The sequence below is a fragment of the Oculina patagonica genome, chromosome 9, assembly GCF_052425735.1.
Source record: "Oculina patagonica isolate OP01 chromosome 9, crgOcupat, whole genome shotgun sequence".
NCBI classification, from domain to species: domain Eukaryota; kingdom Metazoa; phylum Cnidaria; class Anthozoa; order Scleractinia; family Oculinidae; genus Oculina; species Oculina patagonica.
The window spans coordinates 24,887,182-24,913,914 of NC_135766.1; the positions used below are offsets into that span (position 1 = coordinate 24,887,182).

General features: G+C 39.8%; 2 protein-coding genes across 3 annotated transcripts; one reads left to right on the top strand and one right to left on the bottom strand.

Annotated features, from left to right (window-relative positions):
• Positions 1 to 320: 320 nt before the first annotated feature.
• Positions 321 to 9,100, bottom strand: LOC144666026 (protein Wnt-8a-like). The gene is made up of 5 exons (XM_078527377.1): positions 8,939 to 9,100; positions 8,431 to 8,476; positions 7,365 to 7,524; positions 6,567 to 6,844; positions 321 to 942 (listed from the first exon to the last, which is right to left on the bottom strand). Exons 1-5 carry the CDS (start codon positions 9,055 to 9,057, stop codon positions 415 to 417), a joined length of 1,131 nt encoding a protein of 376 aa, XP_078383503.1. The 5' UTR covers positions 9,058 to 9,100; the 3' UTR covers positions 321 to 414.
• Positions 9,101 to 11,588: 2,488 nt separating this feature from the next.
• On the top strand, positions 11,589 to 26,038 carry LOC144665178 (protein Wnt-8a-like). Of its 2 annotated transcripts, XR_013572898.1 has the most exons (6): positions 11,589 to 11,871; positions 14,349 to 14,397; positions 15,706 to 15,862; positions 17,473 to 17,747; positions 24,684 to 25,657; positions 25,954 to 25,988. XR_013572898.1 is itself a non-coding variant. In XM_078526349.1 (5 exons), exons 1-5 carry the CDS (start codon positions 11,747 to 11,749, stop codon positions 25,203 to 25,205), a joined length of 1,128 nt encoding a protein of 375 aa, XP_078382475.1. In that variant the 5' UTR covers positions 11,589 to 11,746; the 3' UTR covers positions 25,206 to 26,038. The 2 variants fall into 2 exon arrangements, 1 of the variants encoding a protein (XP_078382475.1); XM_078526349.1 differs by having other exon boundaries at positions 24,684 to 26,038.
• The last annotated feature ends 695 nt before the right edge of the window (positions 26,039 to 26,733 follow it).

The following is a 26,733-nucleotide window of genomic DNA, read 5'->3' on the forward strand; positions in this document are numbered from 1 at the left end:
CTGGTTACACTATACAAGTTACGCTATTACGCGAATCAAAAAGCAAAATATTTTACGTTGTAGCTTGTGGTATTACGAACAATGCCGCAATTTCCAAAAAAAAAAAAAAATAGATTCCAGACGGCCTCCTCAGTAGCTATGCACTACGCAAGTGTCGAACATGAAAAAAAAAAAAAACAAGTTATTCAAAACAGCCTCGTATAACCAACATTTATTCCGATAATGAAATGAGTTTTTAACTTAATACAAGACACTCCAGCAAAATAAAGCTTGATGTGACACTGAATCAAATAAACAATTGTTTCATAACAATCAACATTTTTTTAACAAATACGGTCAGCCGCATCTGAAAATAATAAACTTCAACAGTTATTCAGCGGTCAGTTTTTTGTTCGCGAGATTCCAAAGACATATTTACGGCCGTACTGCAATAGTTAGCTCAGAGGTACATGTTGTGACAAAATACTTTCTTGGGCATGTTTTTGTGCATTGAACAGTACAACACCACACGAACTTACAGTTGCACACAACCTGCTTGATATACTCTACTGTTTCAACTCTCAGATTACAAGAGTTACAAAGATCAATTAAACGTTTGCATTTGTCTGTGGTGACAGCGCTTTTACACGACCGTCCCAGCATTCCACGGGAGCCCACAGCGTCATTTCGCACGCAGTAGTCTGGGGAGGAGTCGAGATAAACCAGCTTTTGGTCCTTGCTGGAGACAGGTCTGAACTGGTTGTTGACTCGTTCTTGAAGCTTGTTATTCACAAGCCACACTCGCACGGCATTGTGGTATTTCTGCTTTAGCTTTGATGCGACAACTCCAAACGGCGACAGTATCATCGGGCTATCAGAGCTTGGACTGCAATCCCACCCAAAAGACATTTTGTAGGAACACGTTATACCAAGACCTCTCTTGGTTATACTTGCTCGTACAGTCTGAGTAGTATAAGACGGGGGGTTCTGCGCCAGGGCGCATGCGTAAGGGCGTTAGGGGCGTTAGGGGCGTACATGACGTCACAATCCCCCCTGGGGATGACGTAATTTTCCTTTTCGGAGGATGAAATCATCGGGTAAAGGGGCGTATGCGCAAGGGTGTAGGGGCGTTGATGACGTAATGGGTGACCAATTATGGAGGATGACATCATAGTTTAAAAATAGATCGGATGATGTAATTAGATATTTATAGAACATGACATCATGCAATGTTCCCTCCCCCTCCATTCTGGTTTATTGTCAAAAAATAGTAGATATAAATATTTTGCAAAAATTATGATTTTAGTAAGCGGACTTCATAACATGATAAAATAAACGTATAATTTTATTTTATGGGGAGAAATATCAATGTGTATTCTCAATGGAATGTGTCTGTAAACTCAGCAAAGCAAAAATTTTCCTTCCAAAGTTGTGTAGTGAAAATGCGAAAAGTCTTTTCTCGCTATCGATCAGCAAATCGGAAAAAATAAAGCAACGATTCTTGTAATCCTTTCTCGTACGCGTGTATATTGCTCTTTACAAACAAAAAGAATTCAGTTATTAGCACTATTGTTTTTGTTTTTGTTTAATAAACGATCCTTAGTTTACTGACTCCAAAGTGTTTATTTCAAAATATGGCTTACCGGCCTTAATCCCGCTAATTAAAATAAAAGTTTCAACGCTTGACAAGTAAAAATGAGAAGTTCTGTCTACATCCTGAGGTAACTGAGCTTGATATTTACAAAATAGTTGTTTCAAGGCTGTCCTTTGCAAAAACCGCGAGTTTGTCTTTGAACGAGAGCGTAAACGATATTCTGGATGTGGAACACAGAACTCTTTTAAAGTATTCAAATCAGCCCATTAAAAAAGAAATCGAAATGTTAGTAACGACACAGTTCCACAACATGTCAACATGAGATTCCGCCCGCAAAAGTGTGCCACGCGCTATTCTTTCTTACCAATATACCGATCATTTTAAGGTGAGAAGGCGAGTGTGTTGTAATTGTCTAGTTACTAATTGCGGGGCAAGATAACTTATAATGATTATGAAAAATAAAACTAAACACCTAATATGTGTATAGTAATGTGAGCGTACGGGGGTCTGCGACTTTCGATAGCAATTTTTTTTAAACCTATAACGTAACATCTATAAAGCTTCTGTGCCAAATCATTGAAGCGCATCTGTGAACATATTTGACCGCCTAATTGTTTGATGTCCTTTGAGAAACCGTGTTTGCCTTTAAACAAAAGCGTAGCTACTGTACTTTCAAACACATGTAGGCGCACTGTTAAAATCCGTTTAGTTTCTACAATCGCGAGTTGAGATTTCTTAATACAATGAATGGTTTGCCCTGAGCGAAAAACCAAGTTTACGACAAGAGATTACCGAAATTTGTCCAGGACAGTGTTCCAAAGCGGTAAAGATATTTGCAAGAGCGAGAGGTAATGGAATTTGCTGATTCCTTTTTTGCAGCGCTTGAAGAAAACGGAACGCGCCTTTAAGGTATGAAAAGATTATTTTAATCAGCATAGAAAAAGAACTGGAATGTAGGTCCAATTATAAATCTACGAATTCTTTGTAGTTTGTTATAACGTTTGATTCGATTTGTTTGTCGCTGTTTACTCTTCGACTGAACTGAATTGATAAGTACAACTAACATGGAAATGTATTTGACTCATTCGACAGTAAGAAAGTTTTCTTAAATCAACAAAAAGCGAAAATGAGCTGGCTGTCTGATTTGTTTTGCATAAAAGTACGGTTTTCGCACCCAACTAAATAAAGAGAAAATACGGTCTACTAAGTAATGACTCAACATATATTGTTAAAGTCAAAGTGAAATTAAAATGGTTCGGTCATTGTAAGCGCAATTGTAAATCTACGATTTTTTTCTCTTTGTAATTAATTGTTAAATGATTTCTTGATCTTCTGATCTTAACGTTATTCGAAACTTTAAAATGGAAAACGTTTAGAACATTTTGACAGTAAGAAAATTTACTTTAACGAAATGCAAATAAAGTGTTGTAAGGTTTTGAGTGTGAATTTTTCGCTCTGATAATAACCCTTGGGAAAAGCAAGTTAGTAAGGATTTTGTGTGCGAAACCCCTAATTCTGGAAACGTTAATTGAATATCTCAGTAAGTACGCAATTAGAGTTTTTTAAGGAAATAAACGGAAGAAAATAACTCAATTTCTTCTCTTAATGCACTTTTATTCTTAATATAATAGCCATCGACGTTACATTCCTTCAAAAAAAGATCGCAAAAACGGACTTAAGCCTATACTGTACGTGTCATCAAAGAGCATACTTTTAAATATTTATGCACAAACATTACAGAGAAAGCCACCGTGGACGTTGAGGTGTTGTTATTTTAGACCGTTTGCTAGTCTTCTCTGTTTTTCTAATGTCTTTACTTTTGTTTTTCAATAAATCCCTTGATTTTCTTGGTGTGGATAACTGGTAGTTAATGTCAGTGCCTTGCTGTTGGGTAGAAGGAGGCATGGAACACGCTTTAAATTTTTTTTGTTCTCAGTGTTTTGATAGACGATTACTTTAACTTTAGGTTGTAGTTTTGCTTCCTGTAGCCACTTTCTTCTTTGATTGTGATCCAGCTGATGAACATTAGTAAGATGATTAGATAATTTCACGAGATATTTTGCTCCACATCCCGGAACCGGACAGTCTCGACAAACTCTTCTAACCATGTTAACGGCATGGAATATTGACGCTGACAGAGTTTTTAATATCGTTGTGTTATATAGACGCTACTGAAGGTCAAAAAGGTCAAAATAAGGTCAAAAAGGACAAAATGAGGACAAAAAGGACAAAACAAGGACAAAAAGGACAAAAGGAGACATGCGGGACATTTTAGCTTTGTAGTTTCTCTGCGAACGCGCGTGGAAACACGCGCAGAGGGAGCACGCGTGTATCAAATTACCTTATCCTCTCTCTTCGTAAAAATCACTGATTAAAACGCCAGTCGTTTAGATTTCCGTGGTAAAGTTCGGATATTTGTACTTTAAACTTCAATTAAAGAACGAAGAAATTGTTTAGAACAAACAACCTAATAAAAACATCAACATTTTTCTTTCTCCAAGTTTTTTTTAAGTTAAAATTTAACCTTTAGACAAAAACATGGAAAATTGTAATATTTTTTTTCTAGGAAGACATTTTCAACATATAAAAAAAAAATCTTTGAAGGTTTTTATCAAACTTTTTTTTTAACTAGGGTTATTCCGAGAAGTTTCTCTAAAACTATTATATTTTAGTATTCAGTTTTACTGTATTATATTTTTCACGAGTTGTTTTATAGATTACAGAAACCAAGTGATATTCAAAAAGTAATTTCATATATTAATCCGTTAATCACAACCCTATTGACCAACCAACGAGTAATATTAGTGACGACGCTGAAATCAATGGTTAATCGCCACACGAAGTATAAAGATCAATTTTTACTTTATCAACACCACAGACTGTTGTTTCCGTTTCCGTAATTGGCGTTACAAACAATTAGACGGTAAATATGTCACAGATGCGCTAAATGGCACAGAAGCAAATACGATAGGTTTAAAAAAAACTATCGAAAGTCGCAGACCCCCGTACGCTAAGTATATACAATATTATGTTTTTTTTTTTTAATATATAATTACTTCCCCGCAATTAGTACTAGACAATTCCACCTCGCCTTCCCTAAAATGATCGGTATATTGGTAAGAAAGAACAGCGCGTGGCACACTTTTGCGGGCGGAATTCATGTTGAATGTTGTGGAACTGTGTCGTTACTAACATTTCGATTTCTTTTTTAATGGGCTGATTTGAATACTTTAAAAGAGTTCTGTGTTCCACATCCAGAATATCGTTTACGCTCTCGTTCAAAGACAAACTCGCGGTTTTTGCAAAGGACAGCCTTGAAACAACTATTTTTAAATATCAAGCTCAGTTACCTCAGGATGTAGACAGAACTTCTCATTTTTACTTGTCAAGCGTTGAAACTTTTATTTTAATTAGCGGGATTAAGGCCGGTAAGCCATATTTTGAAATAAACACTTTGGAGTCAGTAAACTAAGGATCGTTTATTAAACAAAAACAAAAACAATAGTGCTAATAACTGAATTCTTTTTGTTTGTAAAGAGCAATATACACGCGTACGAGAAAGGATTACAAGAATCGTTGCTTTATTTTTTCCGATTTGCTGATCGATAGCGAGAAAAGACTTTTCGCATTTTCACTACACAACTTTGGAAGGAAAATTTTTGCTTTGCTGAGTTTACAGACACATTCCATTGAGAATACACATGTCACATTGATATTTCTCCCCATAAAATAAAATTATACGTTTATTTTATCATGTTATGAAGTCCGCTTACTAAAATCATAATTTTTGCAAAATATTTATATCTACTATTTTTTGACAATAAACCAGAATGGAGGGGGGAGGGAACATTGCATGATGTCATGTTCTATAAATATCTAATTACATCATCCGATCTATTTTTAAACTATGATGTCATCCTCCATAATTGGTCACCCATTACGTCATCAACGCCCCTACACCCTTGCGCATACACCCCTTTACCCGATGATTTCATCCTCCGAAAAGGAAAATTACGTCATCCCCAGGGGGGATTGTGACGTCATGTACGCCCCTAACGCCCCTAACACCCTTACGCATGCGCCCTGGCGCAGAACCCCCCGTCTTATACTACTAGTCTGAAAGCGAAAATGAAACAGTCTAATTACATAACAGCATTGTAAATTTTATGTAAATTAGTTTCTGAAAAACCATTAAATTTTAAGGAGGAACTAAATAATATACAGTATTGCATTGTATAGTAAGGAAATGGATTTCAAATAATAAGCAGAATTTTGACCCGTCCATGTCAGTCCTACCGTGAAATACTGTTTAAATGCCCTGGGCTCATTCAACTTCGTAAGGGTTTTGGATGGGTTTATCAACTGTTTTTTTTTAAAGTGCTACTACGATGAAGTTTGCATCTTTCCTTTCGTAAAGTGACAACTGAAAGCAAGGGAACACGGACTGGTGTACGTAGGAGCCCGCGACAGCTCTAATTAGCCAAAAACAAAAATACAAAGACAAGAACTGCAAGGCTGACACTACGTAGAAATGAAAAAAAAAAAACCTTGAAAAACTTAACGGGACAACGAAGAGTGCCGTTTATTGTTTTTCAATATCTCCTTTCTTTCCAGAGACATTCAAATTTGTAAAATATGCAAATTAGCAAAGTGATGACGTCATAGACTCAACCCAACCTCGTTCCCAAGGCTTTTCCCTTGATATTTTGGAACGCCCGTTCCAAATTACCACGGAAAAAGTCATGGGAACGAGGTTAGACTCGACCAAATTTTGATAAACTATGAAGAGAGTGATATCTTAGCAAATTTGTATCGGAAGTCTCTGATGTTTTGCACTAACACGCTGCTAGTTGTGTTTCACAATATGAACGTAACAATTTGGTTACCATGGCAACACACCAGGGGATGGCTTTTAAGCAGTAGGGACCTTGACCACACTTCCACGAATCGTTACTCGCTTTGTGGGAAATGTTCCAAACATAAATCATGTTACCTGTATTCCTACTTGATCGTTATGTCTGTTAACAGCTGCCCTAGCGTCGTTTCCTTTTTCTATTTTGTCCAGGAAGCGCCTAACCTCCCTCTCTCCAAACTCAATGTTATCACTGCAGCCGTCAGGGCGCGCCCAAATACCAAATTCCTCTCGTTGTTTTTCCAGGTCTACCTCGATACACCGACATCCGGGGACTTTTCCCTGTCGGCATTGATGCGTGATTTCGTGTGTAATGGCGGCAGCACTAATGGCGTGGATAAATGCTGTTTCTCGAGTAGCTACAAGAAATCGAAAATAGCGAGTTCAGTTGAAAAGAAAGACATCAGGCTATAGACTTTAAAGAAATAAGACTCCGAGAAAAAATGTCCCCCGGTGAGATCACAGGCAGACCACGCTAGGTGTTCACGATCATGGTTAATAACTGTTCACAAAAGACGAGAAAAAGAAATATGTTAAAAGCTATGAATAAATATAGAACGAGATCCATGCAGATGTGTAATTTTGAGAGCTATATCCATAACTTCAGTGAAGACGTGGAGATCGATTGTTAACTTTCGCGGGTTGGGCGGGCGCCATCTTGGTTCCTGAACGCGTGCAAAAACTGGGGAGAGTGCCAGTTTTCGCTAGCGTTTTGGGTCAGGAACGATTCAGGAACCAAGATGGCGGCCCGTCGAACTTAACGATCGATCTCTACGACTTTACGGATAAATAGGGGACTGTGAACATTCTACTGACTGACTGACTGGTTTAATTTCTTTAGCTCTTTTTACTACACCAAGCAGAAACATTGTACTTTACCATCAGCAAGTGTTGTGTTATCAAAGATTGGTAACTTCTTATACACTTTCGATGGACAAGTCCACATCTCATTGTTAAACAGCTTTTGGCATTCCTGTAGTCCGCGAAGGGCTCCTGTAATCGCAAGGGTAGCGAGGGATGTCCACGACAGATTATCAACCTGGAACGTTCGAGTCAATATGATTGTTATATAGGGGTCATAAATGGTCCCTCAAAATGTCGCAGTGCTCGCAAAATTGAGCTTTTGCTCGGAATGCTCGCAAAATTTTTGTGGGTGCTCGTTTGCTCGTGCTCGCACGTTTTTACAAGTGCTCGCATGCTCGGTTTTTAGTGGGGTAGCTTTTTGAAAATGCTCGTTGCTCGCAAGGCTAATTTTTGTCAATGCTCGTGCTCGCAAAGAAAAACGCTGTGCTCGCATGCTCGCAAATGCTCGCAAAGACCATTTGTTACCCTTTATATGCTTGTTAGAACAAAAAAATGAATTTTAATCAAAAGGACCTTTATCTATATGCGCGCGAGATTTTTGTTATCACATTCCATAACAGACCACGTGTCAAAAAATGGTCTTACACAATTGGCCTTTTGTTGTATGTGACACTTGGGGAATATTTTAAACTTTTCTTGTGGCTTTGTCGAAAAGTTCACGAGTGATCATCGGAGAAATTATCAGCATTGATATATATGCGCATTAAAGTAGTAGGACAATAATAAATTTTCTTGTGTGAAATCTCTTTTCTAGTGTTTCTAATTCTGACTTGCTGCAGAAGCCCAAACGCCAAGTATATCGCCGCGAGTTATGAGCTATTTCAAAAAAGTAACACCTCGTTCAATGAGTGCCGCGCGCAAAAACAGAAACAAATATTCAGGAAAAAGAGAGTCATTACTCAAAACTAGCAACTCAGTTGATTTGTTCAGCCCATCATTTATAACAATTGTAATTAAAGCGCTGTTCTGTCTTTTCTTTTCGCGGTAGTTTTTGCATTGGAAAAATATAAATTTTTTCAGGGGTAATATTAATGGTGACAAGTTTACTTGCGGTTATGAGAAATGACAATTATAAACATACCTTTTGTGGAACAACGCTTTCGAAACTACTTTTGGTTCTGATGGATCTGCAAACAACAAAACACAACACATATGGTAACCGTGATATTACAGCATGTGCACTTCAGACCACTCAGATCACGACGCAATGTATATTTTAGACTTGCTTACAAGTCGAAGTCTACTACCACCAAACCGGAAACGAGAAGCGAACGACTTTGAGAAAGTCTATGTGCATTCTTACTTTCTTTCAACCCTTAGCTTTCTTTCAACCGTCCTACGAAAGTGCTCCTACTGCTCCTACTGTTGTTCGTCTTATTCTACAAAAATCTACAAAAACCTGCGATACATGCAAGTGAATTGGTTCTGAAGTAGTGGGTATTCTGCAAGATCAGCAAAAAATCCGAAATTGTTAAAAGCGAGCTGTACGCGCGCAACAAACAGGTTCCCAAAACAAACTGGTGCTTATTTTCCTTACGAAAGAATTACTAAAAACTATTCATTTTATGGTTTGTTCTATAAAAACTTACTCAGTTCTGTCGGATCGCACAGTTCCTGTTGTGCCGCAGGGCGCCTCACACAGTGAACTTCCAAACTGAAAGATCAAGAAATCCACAAGAACAACGCAAATCACGGTTGATAACTTCATGTTCAACGCTGTCGTTCCGCTAGGTACAAGATCTTCGGTGGTTAATAACTTGAAAATTTCAATACATTCTCTCTTGAAGCTTTGTTGAAAGTGAGGTGTGATCAACTGAGGAAACGCGCGACAAAATAATTTTGAATATGTGACAAACTGAGCCTGCGGACACAGACCGCCTGTTGTGTCTGAGCGGCGGGAACATCAAGCGGAAATCCATCTGCATTCACGAGCTATGTTAAAATTCTGACATAAAATAAAATTCAGAAACTCAAAAAGATTCAGGCATTTGTTTAAATATAGACAGAAGCTATTAAAGTTTTAAATTCATGCGGGCAGAGTCCCCTCTCCACCCGAGAAACAGTGGGAAAAAACAATTCTTCCTTAGTGAGCCAAATTGATAAAACCCCAGCGCAAACAGCTATCCTACGCGTGCGCACAGTTTCCTCGCGCGTATTACATTCACGCGACTCAAACACGCATAAGTTTTCTCACGCACATACACGTCACGTCACGCACGCGCATTTAGAGCGATTTTCGTTTGACCTTGAAATGGTTACGCGTAAACAGAACGCAAACAAGAAACGAACAAAAATCCTGTAGCTTGATTCGTTTATCGAACAGACACAAGCGCGTGCTGCTTTTTATTGGTCTTGCGAACACGCAACGCATCTCAGCGAACTATAAATGAGTGATTTTCTGTTTTTTTGCAACTTCGAGCGATAAAAACTAGACGGTAAATTGCCAGACTGGAGAGAAAACCAGAAAGAGGGAATTCGTAAATTCGGTGCTGCTTATCCGATGCAAAAAGGTATAGATTTTGTATTGAAAGTCTATGCCGAAAGTAGAGGTTTTGCTGTAAGTTCGGGTGAAAACCGCGTAAACTACAATACCCCTCGCTCAATCAGTTTACGGCGTTTATGATTGGTCTTTTGAACAATACCATTTCCTTATTAGGTGCGCTACAACGCGCCATTAGCGGGAAATTTGTTCTGAACTCAAAAACTATTGGCGAATAAAAAAAAACAACTTTCGAACACTCTTGGAAACTGCTTTTGAAGGTCATACGAAAATCGCTCTAATCTTGTCCTCACAAATGCGTTACGTCGCGACGCGTACACCCGCGTAAGCCCGCGTATACTCAACTTTCTTGGCACACGTACATTTATCTCACGCGCGCGCATATCGCTATCTCATGCGTATGCAAATCTGTGTTCAAGATGAAAAAATAATTGGCGTGGGAAGTGATTACGTGGTAGAGTTGATCACAATATAGAAATGTTGCCCACGAAATAAATCTCAGTAAATTCCGCAAAATTAAAATAATTGTACGTCGAAGATACAATGGAGATACATTTGTTCTTGTTGAGTTCAGAAGGGTGCTTATTTTAGATCCTGAGATTAATTCCATCCATTGAAGAACTTCTGGCTAAACATTTCGAGGTCATTCAAAGGCAGATAAATGACCGCGTTATGTGGCAAAATTTTAATTTTCACGAGCCACAAAGTTCACTCCAGAATGGCCATTTATTTTCTTTAGGCCAATAAAAAGTTTACACAAAGATATGTTAGTCACCAAAATTTCAGCCTACAACGTTCGCTATAACCCTAAAAAATCTTTCCCAAAACTCGACAATTGAACGCCGCCATCTTGGAGCTGGTAATGTATGTGTGACGTCAAAGAGCTCAGCCTGAAGTTTGGCGGGAAAATTTTAATAGTCGAAACTCGTTTTTTTTTGTATTTCTTGGAGCTCTGTTTGATCAAAATGGAGCTGCACAAACAGGTATTTTGACAAACAAAAGCCACTACGAAGAAACAAGGAGTTTCGAGTATTTAAATTTTCCCGCCAAACTTCAGGCTGGGCTCTTTGACGTCACGCATACACAACCAGCTCCAAGATGGCGGCGTTCAGTTGTCGAGATTTGGGAAAGATTTCGTAGGGTTATAGCGCACGTTGGAGGCTGAAATTTTGGTGAATAACATATCTTTATATAAACTTTTTTATTAGCGTAAAGAAAATAAATGGCCGTTCTGGAGTGAACTTCTCCTTTAAAGAGAAAAGCGGCAAACTGGGAGAGAGAGACCGGGAGAAAAGGGGCGGGAAGCGGGAGAAGGAAGGGCGAGAAGCGGGATTGCTATGGTGGCGAGAACCGTGAAAAAACTTTTCGGGAAAATGAGCCAGGAACAAAGACCGAGCTTGAGAAGGCGGCGGAAATCGAGCCTAATTTTTATTAGTAGACAAGAAAGGTTTTAAAATGAATATTTCTTTTTTTAAAAAAAAAATGAAAACGACATTTTCAATCGTCGAGTCTACAAAACAATGGCTATTTCATACATTTATTAAAAGGACATCCGCCAGACAGTTTGAAGGTCATACGAAACAGCGAATGAGGGGGGAGGGGGGAAGGGAAGGGAAAAGAAGAAAAACGAATGAGCATGACAACAATCTTCATCGCTAAGCTGATGAAAGATTATATCATCACAAAACTTCACCTTGTTTGACAGAGCAGAATTTTGCTCTCTGTTGTGTCATATTTCTCAGCTGAGATTGTTTATCTATTTGGCACACTTTCAAATTTCTTTTTATGTAAAGACGCATCCATTTCACACACGCATTCAGACCAATTGCGATTGCAACAGCAACCGGTCTTGGCGTCGAACTTTTCGCAAAGAGATCTTCAGGAATCGACTCTCGAAATGAAGTTATTCACGGTATTTTTCGTGCTTCTTGTCGTTGTGATGCTAGTGGGAGACTCAGGTGGAAATTCGGAAATGCCGTTACGTGTGAGTCATCGACACCAAACCCGGGACCAAGCAACAAAGTAAGTGAATGTAAAGGAACAGTTTCATTAGACTCAATACCGGCAGCTCTTTTTGCTGATGCTGGATTCGTACAAGTAACTAGATCGAGGTTGCGTTTATGAAGATTCTATCTTCCAGTTTTCTATGGCGCTTTCTCGGTGTCTCGATTTCTTTTGCAAGGCTAAAAAGGTCTCGGGCTAGCGCTCGCTGAAAAGATATCAGTCTCGTCGTCTCGCAAAGTCTCGGGGGGGGGGGGGCACTCGAAAAGTTTTGTACGGGGAGGCTCCGCCCGGAGATCTAACCCCTTACCCTTTTATATACCATTTTGATAGAAAAGATACCCCTTTTGTACACCTTTTATTGCAAAAAGGCACCCCTTTCACATACCTACACGACATCACATTTACCTAAAACGAGAAGTTTCCTTGTCATTTTTATGTAGCGCTTAATAAATTAAGACGATACAGCCAAAAGTTGCGTCTGCTCGAAATATTTAATGTAAAGACCTTTTAAAATATCATGATGGCAGATTTTCGTACCCTTTTATATGACTAAACTTGTGAATTCCCTACCCTTTTATATACCTGGAGCCTGAAAAAGGTACCCCTTTCGGGCGGAGCCTCCCTATATAGGCCATTATAGGGAGTGCCCCCCCCCCCCCCCGGACGCAAAGTCTCGCACCATAGGCCTTATTAGTCAAAGCGGGTAGAAATTACAGTGTTTGTATTGGAATCCAACGGCAAATATCTTTTTCAACAATTGAATTCTGGACAATTTATGAATTGTAAAGTTGAGATACTAGGCTAAAGAGTTTATTCGCTGAGTTTGAAGGATGTAGCTGGGCTAGAAAGCGTTCAGTTACGTTTTTAATTTCCCATACATTTGTCTATACAGACAAATGTATGGAAAAATGAAAAACGTAACTTAAGGTATCACGGAAGGAAAATTGGCATTTTCGTTCCAAGTCAAATTGTGTGAAAACCATCAATGGTAACCCCAATAAAGAATATTTTTTGAAAGCTTATATTGAATAAAGATTGTAATTGTGGATCTTGTTTTGATCATATAGACCATAATAAGCAATGTCAGCATTTTGTTTGCAATTACAATGTTGCACAACTTTAGGTTTATTTGAGAACACATTTACATGAGAGCCAAAACTTTTAAGTGGAATTTGATCTTCTTATATTGGTCTAAAAAACGGTGTCTCAGATTTTTCTTTTCTTGCACCATTAATTTTTTATGAATTTTTAATCCTTAAGAAGCCCTAAAAACGCCATTTTAAAGTTCACAAATTCATAAAAAATTAATGGAGCAAGAAAAGAAAAATCTGAGACACCGTTTTTTAGACCAATTTATGTAGATCAAATTCCACATAAAAGTTTTGGCTCTCATGTAAATGTGTTCTCAAATAAACCTAAAGTTGCACAACATCATAATTGCAAACAAAATGCTGACGTTGCTTATTATGGTCTATATGACCAAAACAAAATCCAAAATTACAATCTTTATTCAATAAGCTTTCAGAAAATATATACTTTCTCCATCCTTTAAACTCGGCAAATAAAACTTTTCGTCATGTTATGTTCGCGGCACTTACTGTTCGCGTCACCGTAATTTCGCGATTTTTTTAGAATCGCGAAATTATCGTGTCGCGAAAGTTTCGTGTAATAAGGTATTCAGCACGAAAAACGAGCGAGTGCTGGAAACAAAGACGAAAAGCTGAGTCGTGCATGAAGTGCCGATGGATAATTAAGGGAATACTCCTGATCCCTCCCTAGCGTAGTTTCGAGCGCGCGTATGGGAAACGCGAAAGGCGCGAGGGGGCCACGCGAGGAAAACATCGAGGAGGCTCCTCGACTTTTCCTCGCGCGGCGATCGCGCACTCTTTTAAACGCGCTAAAAAACGTAAACAGACGCCTGCTACGCAGGCTTATCCCTCACTTGCCTTTGATAGAAAGTGTTGTTCAAGTTTAGCGAATTCCAATAGCAATTTTGTAATTTTTCGGTCGGCCCAAACTTTCCTCAGTAAACAAAGAAAACGGACATACCGCTTTATCGAGACTGTCCTCAACAGCCCTGTGGGGCTGGGTGGTAATAGGCTATGCGCATGCGTACTGGTTCTGGCCAAAACGCAGTGATGTCACAGGGAGCCCTCTTATCAGATGAGAGGATAAATAAAATTAAACTTTACATGCTTTTTCCGCCTCTTTTTCGGGGGGTCACTATATAGTACTCGTATAGTGATCGGATGTCGTCCCGATAGTTAATATTTCCGAATGTCTTCGACTGTCCCAGACCCCACACTTTTTTTGATTCCAGACCTCCAACCTGCTAGACTGAGTATTAAAAATTCAAAATGGCCGCTATAAAGAGAAAAACGTGACAATAGAAAGTAAGATTTATTTTTATTTATTCTCATAGGTTATGTGAGGGCCCCCTGTGTGATGTGTTTGTGTGACCATTGCTTTCATATGGTTCATTACTTTTTCCGTAGAACCAACAAAAACAAAACTGAAGCTTTACGGACCATTCACCCACATGAGGTTTGTTATGCTGTTTTTTTTTTAATTTCATATTTCTGAATTTGTTTTTTTTATTTACCCCTCTCTACCCCCTACCCCCCGCAAAGAATAAAATAAAAAATAATGAGTAATTCAATAAATAAATAAAACTAAAAAAAAGCTGTCAAGAAGTGTTGAACCTTGTTCTCGTTTCATCTTAAGAGTTGCTACGTAATTTTTGTCTGCGCAATGTGGCTGGTAATGCTTTATATATTCCCATGTTTGGCATTCTATTACAGCTACACTAGTCTAATACATGTTGAGGTTAAACGTTTAGTACAACTTTGTGAAGATTTTACCAATGAACAAATTTAAGTTACCGTGACGTTCAAAATCGTTGCCATAAAAGTAGGTCCAAAGTGATCAAAGATACCTCATATTTGACTTTTTGAGGCTAAAATCTTAAAAACTAGAGTCTTAATGGTGAAATTTGTTGTTTTTAATATATTTTTGTCTAATAGAAAAAAAAAACAATCTTACAATTTAAAAAAATAAACATCATGTAGGTGGGGTTCAGAGCCACCTTAAATTTATGAAAAAGTAACGTAGCTCCAAAAGTCCTGCCTACAGATTTTTTAAAAAATTGGCGAAAATGTTCCTTTTGTCGGTTGGATAAAATATATCAAAAACAAGAACTTTCACCGAGTAGTTTTTGAGTTGTTAGACTCAAAAGGTCCAAAATAGCGTATATTTGACCTCAAATGACGTTACCATGGCAACGAATTTTGACGTCAAAATGACCTCAATTTGTTTATTTGTAAAACTTGCACAGGTTTGTACAAAAATATTTTCCTTAACGTTATTGGTATAGCTACGATAGAACACCAAAGACGGGTAACTATTACGAGCCACCTTAATACCGGAGCCCATTACCCGGAGCGTGCAACTTCCATATTTCATCTGCGAAACGGCATTTTCACAAGTAAAGTTATTTTTAGGTATGATTTTCCCGCGAATTGGTTTCGGATAGCCAATCACAAGTGACTTCGTAATAGCCTGTTGATAGGTAACTACAATACCTCGTCCACCTAGGAAGTTAACATAGCAATTATATGCGGGGAAACTTTTTCGTAGTGTTCTGACAGCATCTCAAGCGATCATTTCAGTATTTCCTCACAAAGTATAGAAGCGGACTTCATCGGAAGCAGTCATTTTCGCGGAAAGGCTTTGCTAAAAATATCTTTTCTTGTAAAAACGCCGTTGCATTTAGGGCGAGACAGAAAATGTAGCACGCGCTATTGAGCCTCGGTAAAACTGCAGTAAGCTACCTTTCGTTTCTTTCTTGTCCAGGGGGATTCTGTGTTGTCGAGTATCGTGGAAGATGGAGCCCGTCGTGGATTTGAGGAATGCCAAAAATTGTTTTATAAGAACACAGCCAGGCCCTGGAATTGTCCATTGGAGATGTATAAGAAGTTACCCATCTTTAGTAACACAACATTTCCTTACGGTACGTCTGTTACTTTCTGTAGTATTGCTGTGTGGACTATGTATCAGGGACGGATCCAGGATTTTTCTTCTTGGACGTTGTATAAGAAAGCCAGTCAAGTCATCTAAAAAGGCAGGGGGGAAGGGGGTTGCGCACCCCCCTAGATCCCCCTAGATCCGCCCCCTGTGTATACATCCACTTACTTCCTAGACCAGCAATCAATGTTCACTTAATCAACGAGCTACTTGCTATTAACAGCTGTGACTTAGCTTGCTTTGGTATTTATTGACACTGAAAAGTGTGTCTATAGGTCAAGTTTGATCGATCCCTGACAGTTTTTCTCGTGTTGGTTCCTACACAAGTCACTTCATTATAAGAGTACTGTCTCTACTCACGCAATAAAAATGATATGGAAAAATTGATGTGTAGTCGCGTAGCAGGTGCCGTAATTTCGAGCGCGAGTATAGGAAACGCGAAAGGCGAAAAAAAAAAAAAAAAACAGTTTTCGCTCGAGTTCAGGAACCACGATGGCGGCTCGTCGAACTCAACTCCCGACCTGATCGGCAAGCGAAGCGAGCCAATAAGGGACAAGGGGAGCCTGTTCACAGGTTAACTCAACGATCAATCTCTACGACTTAACGGAAAAAAAGGAAAAATAGGGGACCGAACAGTTTGAACAGTTTATATAAGCACCGACCCTGTAGTTCAATTAGCTCCTCACTATTCAACATTCCAGGTTTTAACTTTTCGGTATTAATGTGAAATATCTGCGTTTGATTTTAGTGGCCAATCAGGCCGCCACCTATCTCCGCTTTCTAAAGCACGATGTGACTAGAAGTACTCCTGCCCCCTCGGATAAAATGCTTGTCCATTAGAGGGTTACCGTCCATTGTGGTTAACTTCCGATCATTTTGTGACCATGCAATTGATTAAATTTATATCATCTTGTTTTGATTTACGTAACAAAATACTATCAATGTAATTAATTTTATATGAATCATTTTTGTTTTTTACTATATATTATTATTTTATTATTTTTATTATTATTATTATTACTAAATAAGTTTACGCTTTTGCAATATTGTAACAAATTTACAGTCATGCAAATAAAGCTTGTTGTTGTTGTTGGTGGAGGGAGGAACTCTGCAAGTGTAAAAGTGTCTTGCCCCCCCGGGGGGGGGTACTCCATATAATGGCCTATACGGGGAGGCTCCGAAAGGTGTAGCTTTTTCAGGCTTCAGGTAAAAAAAGGGTAGGGATTTCACAAGTTTAGGTATATGAAAGGGTATGTAAATCTATGATTTAGGTTTTTAAAAGGGCCTTGAATTTAAATATTTCGAACAGACGCACTTTATGGCTGTATTATTTTAATTTATAAAGCGCAACATGAAAATGACAAGAAAACGCCCTGTTCTAAGTCTATGCCATGTCTTTTAGGTATATGAAAGGGGTACCTTTTTCAGTGAAAGGTATACGAAAGAGGAATTTGGGGGGTCTTGCCCAAGACTACAACAAAGACCCCGGCCAGGGCTTGAACACGAACCGCCAGCAGCCTAATCATTAAGCCACAGCTCCACCATACAATTTGATAGTAGTGCTATACGTTAATGTTATTGTCATTTATTTTGCAGCCACCAAACATTCAGGTTTAATCCACGCCATCAACGCGGCCGCCATTGCGTACGAAATTGCGCATCAGTGCACACAGAACAAAATACCCGGATGTGGCTGCCCAAAGCCACCAAAAAAATTTAACGGTCGACGTGTTTGGACCTGGGCCTGGGGCGGGTGTGGCGATAACATCGAGTTTGGAGTGAAGAAGAGCAAGCGCTTCACAGACAGACTGGAAACTAGAAACGACGCTGTAGGAGCTGTTAACCTGTATAACAATAAAGTAGGAAGAGAGGTAACTTTGTAGTTCATGAGGGACTTACATTAAAGCCATGGAAATTCATAGATGATTAGACCAAAACAGGGGGGGGGGGGGGGGGGGGGTGGGAAGAAACTCCCTTTGTTACACGACTGAAAAGGGGGTCATAGCGGTTCCGGGAAACCGAATGTGCGCAGTAGCTATCGAATGGTTGCTAAGGGCACAGTGAATAGCTTGACAAAGTCATTGTCTAGTTCGCATGTCTTGGTTTTGACCGTGCACAAAACACAATAGCTATTCGCATTTTGTTTGTTCTTTTGAAGTTTGCCGGACATCAGAACAACAAACAGTGATAACGGTGTCCAGTCTGGCAAAAGTAGGGCTTGCGAATTATACCAATAAAAAATAACTCTAATGATTCTGAAATGATTTACCATTTTTTGGTTGTTAAGAAGAAATTTCTACTCAGACCGAGCGGGCAGTGGTACAAAATGTAAAATCAAAATTCTTGATATGTTGCCCAAAGAAAGCCTATGGTAGGCCTAGAAACGTGGTGGGATTTTTTTCTTCAAATATTTCTTGATCCGGTCAAAAACTTACAAAACGGTTATGACCCCCCGTGTCTTCTAAAACACACAGAATAAACATGACTCATACCGTGTCGTAAACTTCGCACTGGGTCATTCGCATTAAACAAAACACCGTTTTTGAGCCTAGAAATGTACTATTGAAGTGTTTATAAGTCATTTGAGTCCAAACTTTCTTTTCTAATTTAATTTTCAAGGTCACGACGAGCCGCTGAAAATCACTAAAATTCGGTTGCTCGAAATTCTTAATTTGGCGCTCTTTTTCGAGAGACAATTTCCCTACCCGGTAAAACTCCAAATTACTTGAAACTCAGATATTATGAAAGGGGAATTGCCGTTCTAAAACCTGGTGTAAAAATTTATTTCGGGCTCTCTATAAGCGCTGAGTGTAAACGCTCTCAAAATACTTATAATTACAAAATTACCTGTCACTGAAATGTAAAACAATAGCCAGTGCAGTACATTCTTCCGACCAGACAGTCCAAAACGTATTCTTTTTAGTCTTCCCTCTTGTTTCTAATGCTATTTAGATGTAATCTTCAGCAGAAGCTCCCTGTTAAGATCATCTTGAACACTATATCTTCCAAATATCGAGTATAAGGCGAATTTCGAGTTCTATCGCCATCTTCATCGAATATTCCCAAGCGTGTCGTCGACAACTTCAGCACATCTCCGTGTTGACATTCAACTTTAAAACTGCTCTCAGGTCTGCCATCACATTCCCATCTCGAGCTCCTGTTAAACAGCCGTCGAATAAATATAACCTTCTTGTGTCAACCCTTTGATTTCTCGATCGAAATGCTGGCCCGTTGTCAGTTGTTGTTCATGGTCGGCCGTTAAAACATCAACCAGACAACTGTTGTGCTCCGATTACATGTTGACAAAGTTGCTTGTCACGCAATCCCTTCCGCAATAGTCATGAAAAAAATTAATCGAATATACGGTTTGTTTTCAAGCCCATTCTAAAGGTAATTGATTTTGAAACATAATTTTAAGTGAAATTGCCTTTTCTGTTTTCATTCCTTCTGGTAACATCTCATTTGTCGGTACTTCAACATACCCGGGAACATAGTGAGAAAGGTTCATGAGTAGTCAGGGTGGATCAGTAAGTAGTTTTATCGAACGTTTTGTGGAGCAACGTATTTTTACCCAACGTTTTTTTGTCATTTCAAGCAATACTTTTACCAAAACCTTTCAAGCGCCGAACGTTTAAATTTCAAATGCATCAAGTTCCGCTATTAAAGTGAATTTGAAATCCAAATTTTCTCCTCGGGGAGAATGCCCCCATACCTCCACGGAACCCCCCCCCCCCCCTAAGTTCACTCACTTTAGGGATCGACTGAAGGCTCTACAGTGGCAGATCACTGTCGAATATTTGCTCTAAGCGATCCAAAGGAGCCGGCCTTCCAAGCCCAGTGCGACCACGACCACCTGGACTCTTGTGATCGCTGCGACCAACTTACATCAGCTCTTTTCGAGATAGAGGCAGCGCTTACCGCCCAGGCAGACAACTTGCCATCTGACGTAAATGAAGAGCTTGCATTCATCATTAAGCGAGCGAAAACAAATATCCTTGCATGGAAGGCTCACATACTGCGTTCAATTCACCAAGACGCTGCGAGGATTGATGCCCTTGGTTCGCTTGACGAGACGTCAGCATTCATTGTCCAGGACTGGGCCATGAAATATTTGCCAAGGAAATACCGCGAAAGCCAAAGTGATTGGTTTGGCAAACGCGGTATTTCTTGGCATATCAGTGTGGCCTTCAGAAAGATTAGCGACCAGATTGAGATGCTGTCTTTCGTTCACGTCTTTCAGCCTTGTGACCAGGATAACTGTGCTGTCCTCGCAGTAATGGAAGATGTCATCAGGCAGCTGAAAACTACCATGCCAGGGCTGGAGACAGTCAGCTACCGCCAAGATAATGCTGGCTGTTACCACTGTGGGCCCGTCATCCTCTGCACAAGCACAGTGGGGGCGGAGCTTGGTGTAAAGATCAAACGGCTTGATTACTCCGATCCCCAGGGTGGTAAAGGATCATGTGACCGCAAGGCGGCCACTATCAAATCACATATGCATATTCATCTAAATGAAGGACACGATATCGAAACCCCAGCACAGATGTGTGATGCGATCCAATCGTCCGGTGGGGTACCATCAGTGAGTGTCACCCTCTGTGACTCTGTCACTAAGCCCACAATGGGTACATACAAGATTGATGGTGTGAGCCTCCTTTCGAATATAGAGTATTCCAGTGAGGGAATTCGTGTGTGGAGAGCATATGGCGTGGGTCCAGGAAGACTGATATTGCAGAACTCCGAGGCCCCGTTATCCGACGGCCTACCATCCATAGTAGTTAACCAGGCGCACCCCAGCGTATTCTCTTCCACCGCAAAAAGGGAGACAACTACTGGAAATCGAAGTAGCATCGACGCTACTGGCGACAAGGCAGAAACTGACAAAGAGCATTCGACACCAGGCGGAACTCTGTTTACATGTCCAGAGGAGGGATGTACGCAGGCATTCTTGAGACACTCCACCATGATCCAACACTTGGACTGCGGCAAACACAAGCGCGTGCTTGAGAACGAATCGCTCTATGACAAAGCTGCCCGGGAGTATGCGCAACAACTGGAGGGACAAGCCTTACTTGTGCCAGTAGTCACTACGTACACGGTCACAACACAAGCAGATCAGGCAAACAGGCAAGCAATGGGTTGGGCACTCAAGTCAAGTGCGTCACGAAGGACACGGTTCACCCCAGAGCAGAAGTCATATCTAACAACAAAGTTTAAACTTGGAGAGCAGACCGGAAATAAGGCAAACCCTGCAGCTGTTGCACGATCAATGATGTTTGCTAAGGATGAGAACGGAAAAAGATTGTTTTCCAGGGATGACTTCCTGACCGCAAAACAAATCGCAGGCTTCTTCTCACGCCTTGCCTCAAAGAAAGCCTTAGCAGATGATGAGGATCAAGTTGATATCGAGATTGCTGTACATGAGGCCTGTCTAGAAGAGATTGTAAATCAGGCTGTGAGTGAGACTGCCCTAAAACACCCAGTTGTTTACGATGCTTATAATCTGTGTGATATGGCATCTCAAAAGAAGCTAAGTAGCTTTTCTATTGCAGTGTTGAAAGATATTTGCACTTCGTTTGACATCGACACCTCAGATGTGTTAATCAATCGCAAAAAGCCATACATCGACAAGTTGAACTCTCTTTGCCAGGAATGCGCGTGTCAACAGTGAGGAGTAACTGTAACTTGAACAACATTGTCTATGAACAGTATTTGGAACAGTAAGGAGTTGTGCTGACATAAGAAAAAATTAGACCAAGTATAAGTAGCACTAGTACGCGTTTAATAACGAGTTTCGATTAAAAAGGTGGTGTCTTCCGTTTGGTTTGCTTAAAAACTGCTCAATTCAGGCCTGAAAATTTTATTTGTTGCAAAGAGGCAGCATAATACTCAGTAATTGATGTTCGGTTAACATCCCGTGGACGTGTGCCGCCCTTTGAGATTTTTTTCGTAAATTTGAAAAGAGGAATTTCTTCATGATACTGGAACTTTCTGTTCATTTACCCATTGCAAAAATTTTCGGATATATCTGTCACCTATGTGTGTCAAGGACTTTTGACCTTGCCATGGAAACGTCATAATTATAGCCAAAATATTCATTTTCGTCATTTTTATTTATATTTCCAGCTTTTAATTTGAGCATAATAACTTGATTAGCTAACCAAACTATGTCAGTTTTAGCAGGCTGAGGTAAATATAAAAACACTTTCGGTAGTCCAGTCCCTGAACACTCTCTTCCGCGCACCCCCTCTCCCTCACCCCCTCCCCCCTCCCCCCCCCCCCCCCCCCGTATCACGGTTCGGGTGGAAATTTCCTTCAACGTTCGAGGGATAACAATTATGCAGAATGTAAACTTTTTAACTTCACGTGCCTGTATAGTAATTATAATGTGTAATTAATTATCAAGTGATGTAATAAACTAGCAAGTTTTATCTGTTTAATTAGAGCTATATCAATAAACTTTCTCTGTTTGACCACACATTAAGATGGATCGACGTATCCTGTGACATAACAGACATAATACTCGAAGATACACTGAGATTGTGATATATGTATGTAATATGTTATTCAGGTACGTTAAACAAAATCTTTCTGGCGTGTTGAACAGACGAATACCGAAGAATATTAATTAATATATTTTTTACCATTTATGGAAATCAAGCAACGAAAACCTGAAGAGTGACCATAACAAAGCCGTTGCGTGACATGCAAATTCAGTTAAGATCGGAGGTCAACGGTTTCTGAATGGACCGTGTTGAACAACAATCGAGTATTTTAGTTCAGAAAGAAAAGCGTTGACACAAGAAGGTTTTATTATGGACTGCAGTTTAACAGGTGATGTGGATGAGACAGCAGATCTGAGAATTCCGAGAGAATCGTACAAAGCTGTAAAGTTGAATGTCAACACGGAGATGTATTGGTTAATTTCGCTGTCTCCACGTTTTCGCACAGGAGTCTAAATATGCCTTTCACTCGATACTTTGGATAATATCGCATTGAAGATGAGTCAAACAGGAACATTTTGCGGTGTTTTACATCCAAAAATCCGAGAAATACAAGCCGGAACATTGTATTCAAGACGTTTTTGATTTGCTGGTCGAAAGCATGTTGCTGTTAATTACAGTGAAGTGACAGGTAAATGTTGTGTTTATCCGTATTTTGAGAGCTTTCGGACGCAGCGCTTATAAAAAGCCCTAAACAAATTTTTACATCAGGTTTTAGAACAGCATTTCCCCTTTTAAAATATCTGAGTTTTAAGTAATTTGCAGTTTTACCGGGTAGGGAAATTGTCTCTCGAAAAAGAGCGCCAAATTAAGAATTTCGAGTAACCGAATTTTAGTAATTTTCAGCGGCTCGCCGTGACCTTGAAAATTAACTTAAAGAAGAAAACTTGGACTCAAATGACTTATAAACGCTTCAAAAGTACATTTCTAGGCTCAAAAACGGGGTTTTATTTAATGCGAATGATCCAGAGCGAAGTTTACGAGACGGTATGAGTGATGTTTACATTGTGTGTTTTTGAAGACTCGTGGGGTCAATACGGTTTTGTAATTTTTTGACCGGCTTAAAGAATATTTGAACAAAAAAATCCCACCACGATTCTAGGCCTACCATAGGCTTTCTTTGGACGAAATAGGAAGAATTGTGATTTTTAATTTTTGTGCCACTAATTCTCATTTTGGCGCAGTCTGAGTAGAAATTCCTTCTTAAATGTCAACCGTGACCAATTTTCCGCTTGGTATTCCACGCCGCCAAAACATTCTCAGTGACGTGAAACTCAGGTGAGAAATCAGTGGCGTGACACATCAAACGCAAACACCGCCACTATTCGCATTTCACACGCATGCAGTCATTGATCAGTCACCCAAATTTTTTTTTTTTCAAAAAGGTTTTATGAAAAAAAAAATTTTTTGTTAGCAATGGCTTGATTGATATAGACTCGCACCGTTTCCAGGCACTGCTATGTCTCCAAAGAAAAGTGCCGACTTCATTCTCCCCCCCCCCCCCGCCCCCCTGGACAAGAAACATTTGATCTTCACCAGTTTAAACAAAATTCAAATGACACTATTTCGAGGAGGTGAGCAGGGCAAGACACTTTACTTTCATAGTACCTCTCTCCACCCAGGTGTATAAATGGGTACTGGCGAAATAATGCTGGGGGTACGCTCCGGCATTATAGGCTGCTTGGCTCGTCCGAGGGTTACCTTTTTAAGCGATAACTCAGTCGCTTTAAGTCGTCGCAGGAGTGGCAGAATCTTTTTGTCTGTTTGTCTGTTTCGCGCGGTTGAACAAACTGGATCGCCGCGTAGAACACAAAAACAAAATCACTCCATTGCAGTTAGAATTGTCCACTACTGACGTATAAACGAAAGAGACTAATTTTTCATGATGGGATCTATTAGATATACTAGACAGAAATTACTGTTACTAACTTTACATCCTTGGCTTGTGAATTCATAACGACTGTATTTATACAATCACTAACACTGCTTCGTAGATTTTTAAAAAAATGTAGGCTGCAGTTGGATAACAGTTTTTATCGCGCACAAGGCGACAGCTACGTATATACTTTTATTTATGTTGAGTTTTTGACAACTTTTCTCAAAATTATGTAAAACCCCTTGTGAAACGTCATCGCTTCTGCATGCATTGCATGCATTTATTAACTATGCTTTTAAGAGGTAGTCGGTCTAGTGGAATATCCAAAAAATAGTGGTCGTGATAACTCGAGGTGGTCGTATTAACGCATTGATCATAAGGCTTAGTTCCACTTTATTTAACATAACAATTATTTTCATTGTTAACAGGTTGTTCGAACAAGTGCAAGACTACAATGTAAGTGCCACCGTTTTTGGCACCGCGAATGTGGTTTTAAAACTTGCTGGATGGAACTTGCGCCTTTTGAATATATTGCCTCAAAGCTGAAGGAGAAATACGAGTATGCCAGGCAAGTGTGGTTTTTGGACAACAAGCTCCGCGTGCTATACGGCAACGGTGAATCCAGGTCTCTTTCTAGGTACGCAAGACGAAGACGGGAAAAACCGTTGGTTTTTCTGGACTTTGTCCCACTCTTCTGCGTGAGAAACGACACCCTAGGCTATCCTGGAATGCTGGGACATACCTGTGATAGCAACGCTTCCCCAGACAAATGCGAATTATTCACTGCTATGTGTAATCACGGGTGTAAACTGAGAGTTAAAATAGTGGAGAGTTACGACAAGACGGTTAAGTGCAGGTGTAAGTTTGGTGGCTTTCATAACTGCAAACTTTGCACAACGACGTATTCTGTAATGACTTGTTCCGAGAAATCGCCGATTACAGCTTTGTAGTTCATTAAGGGTCAGTTCCAGTTCTCATTTTGTAGAAGAAAATTATGCATGATTAAAGCCACAAGGGTAAAATCTGTTAGTGAAACATGCTACGAATAAACAACTTGCAAAGCAATTCTGTAGTGTATTTAGTAAATAGACCCCTTCAGGCGACTGGTATGTTGGAAGATAATGCCCGAGGCTGAAAGATTGTCGAAAAATGAACAGTTGGCCGAGACGCGTAGCTTCGAAGGCAACTGTGAAATTTTGAGGATAATCTTTTCAGCCAAGGGCATTATCCTCCAATATACCAGCAAGCCAGGAAGTGGTTTATTTATTTTATAACCCTCCGATTGATTTCTACAACGCGCTTTATCGCCAGTAAATTTATAGGAAAAACTTACATAATAAACCCGGCGTAACGTGGTTGAAACAAATGTAAAGGGATTGGTTTACGTGATTTTTTTAACTCTGTGATTTCATTTAACAATTAGACTACGAGCCCGAGTTTTCTATGAGCAAATAGTCAACGAGGCGCAGCCGAGTTGACTATCGCTTATAGAAAACGAGGGCGAGTAGTCTAATTGTTTTAGTAGAAACTCTAAAGGATTGCAGTCCAAGACCTACAATGTTGTGCACTTTGAAGACAAATATCAAGAAAATTTACCGCTTAAAGAGCTACGCGAGCGCGCGACTGTTTTCTATCGGCGAATAGAAATCAGTGGGAGAACCAATCAGATTCGCGGATTTCCAATAGAACACAGCTGAGTTTCTACTAATAAAAGTTAGAATTGAATAAGGTGACTTCATTCGTCTGTTTTGTGCTTGCCTACAAAATCGAGCGACGGATATCAAATTGGGGTATATTTTTTTTTTTTTTTTTTTTTTTTTTTTTTTTTTTTTTTTTGGACGGGGTATATTCGCTGATACCCATCGTCCGATTTTGTACCACGTGATGCGTTTTGTGCAATGAGCGCGCGCAAAAATTAACGGATGGGATATAATTTCTATTGATCGCGCGCGCCATGCACATAGCGACGGTTCCAGTGGATCCGCATGGCAGCTCACACAGTGAGCTTCCCAGCTGAACAGTGAGCTGAAAGGTGAAGAAAGCCACAAGAACAGCGCAAATAATCGTTGATAACTTCATGTTCAACGCTGTCGTTCCGCTAGTTACAGGATCTTCGGTGGTCAATAACTTGAAATTTTCGATACAGTTACTCTTGATTGTAGCTGACTGAGCACTGAGGTGTAGGCATGAATACGGGAGGGGGGGGGGGGGGGTATTCCCTAAACATTTACAATGGGGGTGTGCCGCTGAGTCTCTGAGACTCTGGACCTGTTTCAGAGAAAAAAAAGCTGAATTTGCGACCCTGTTCCAGACAAACATTGCAAAATAGGTACCCTGTTCCAGACAATATCCACAATGGATATGTAGATAGATATAAAAACACAAGCGTATATCACAATTGCTCACTTGACTTCGTCTGTGGCTCGGATATAAAGCGATGAGAGGAGCGGAGTTTCATAGCTAAACTCGATCGTGTTT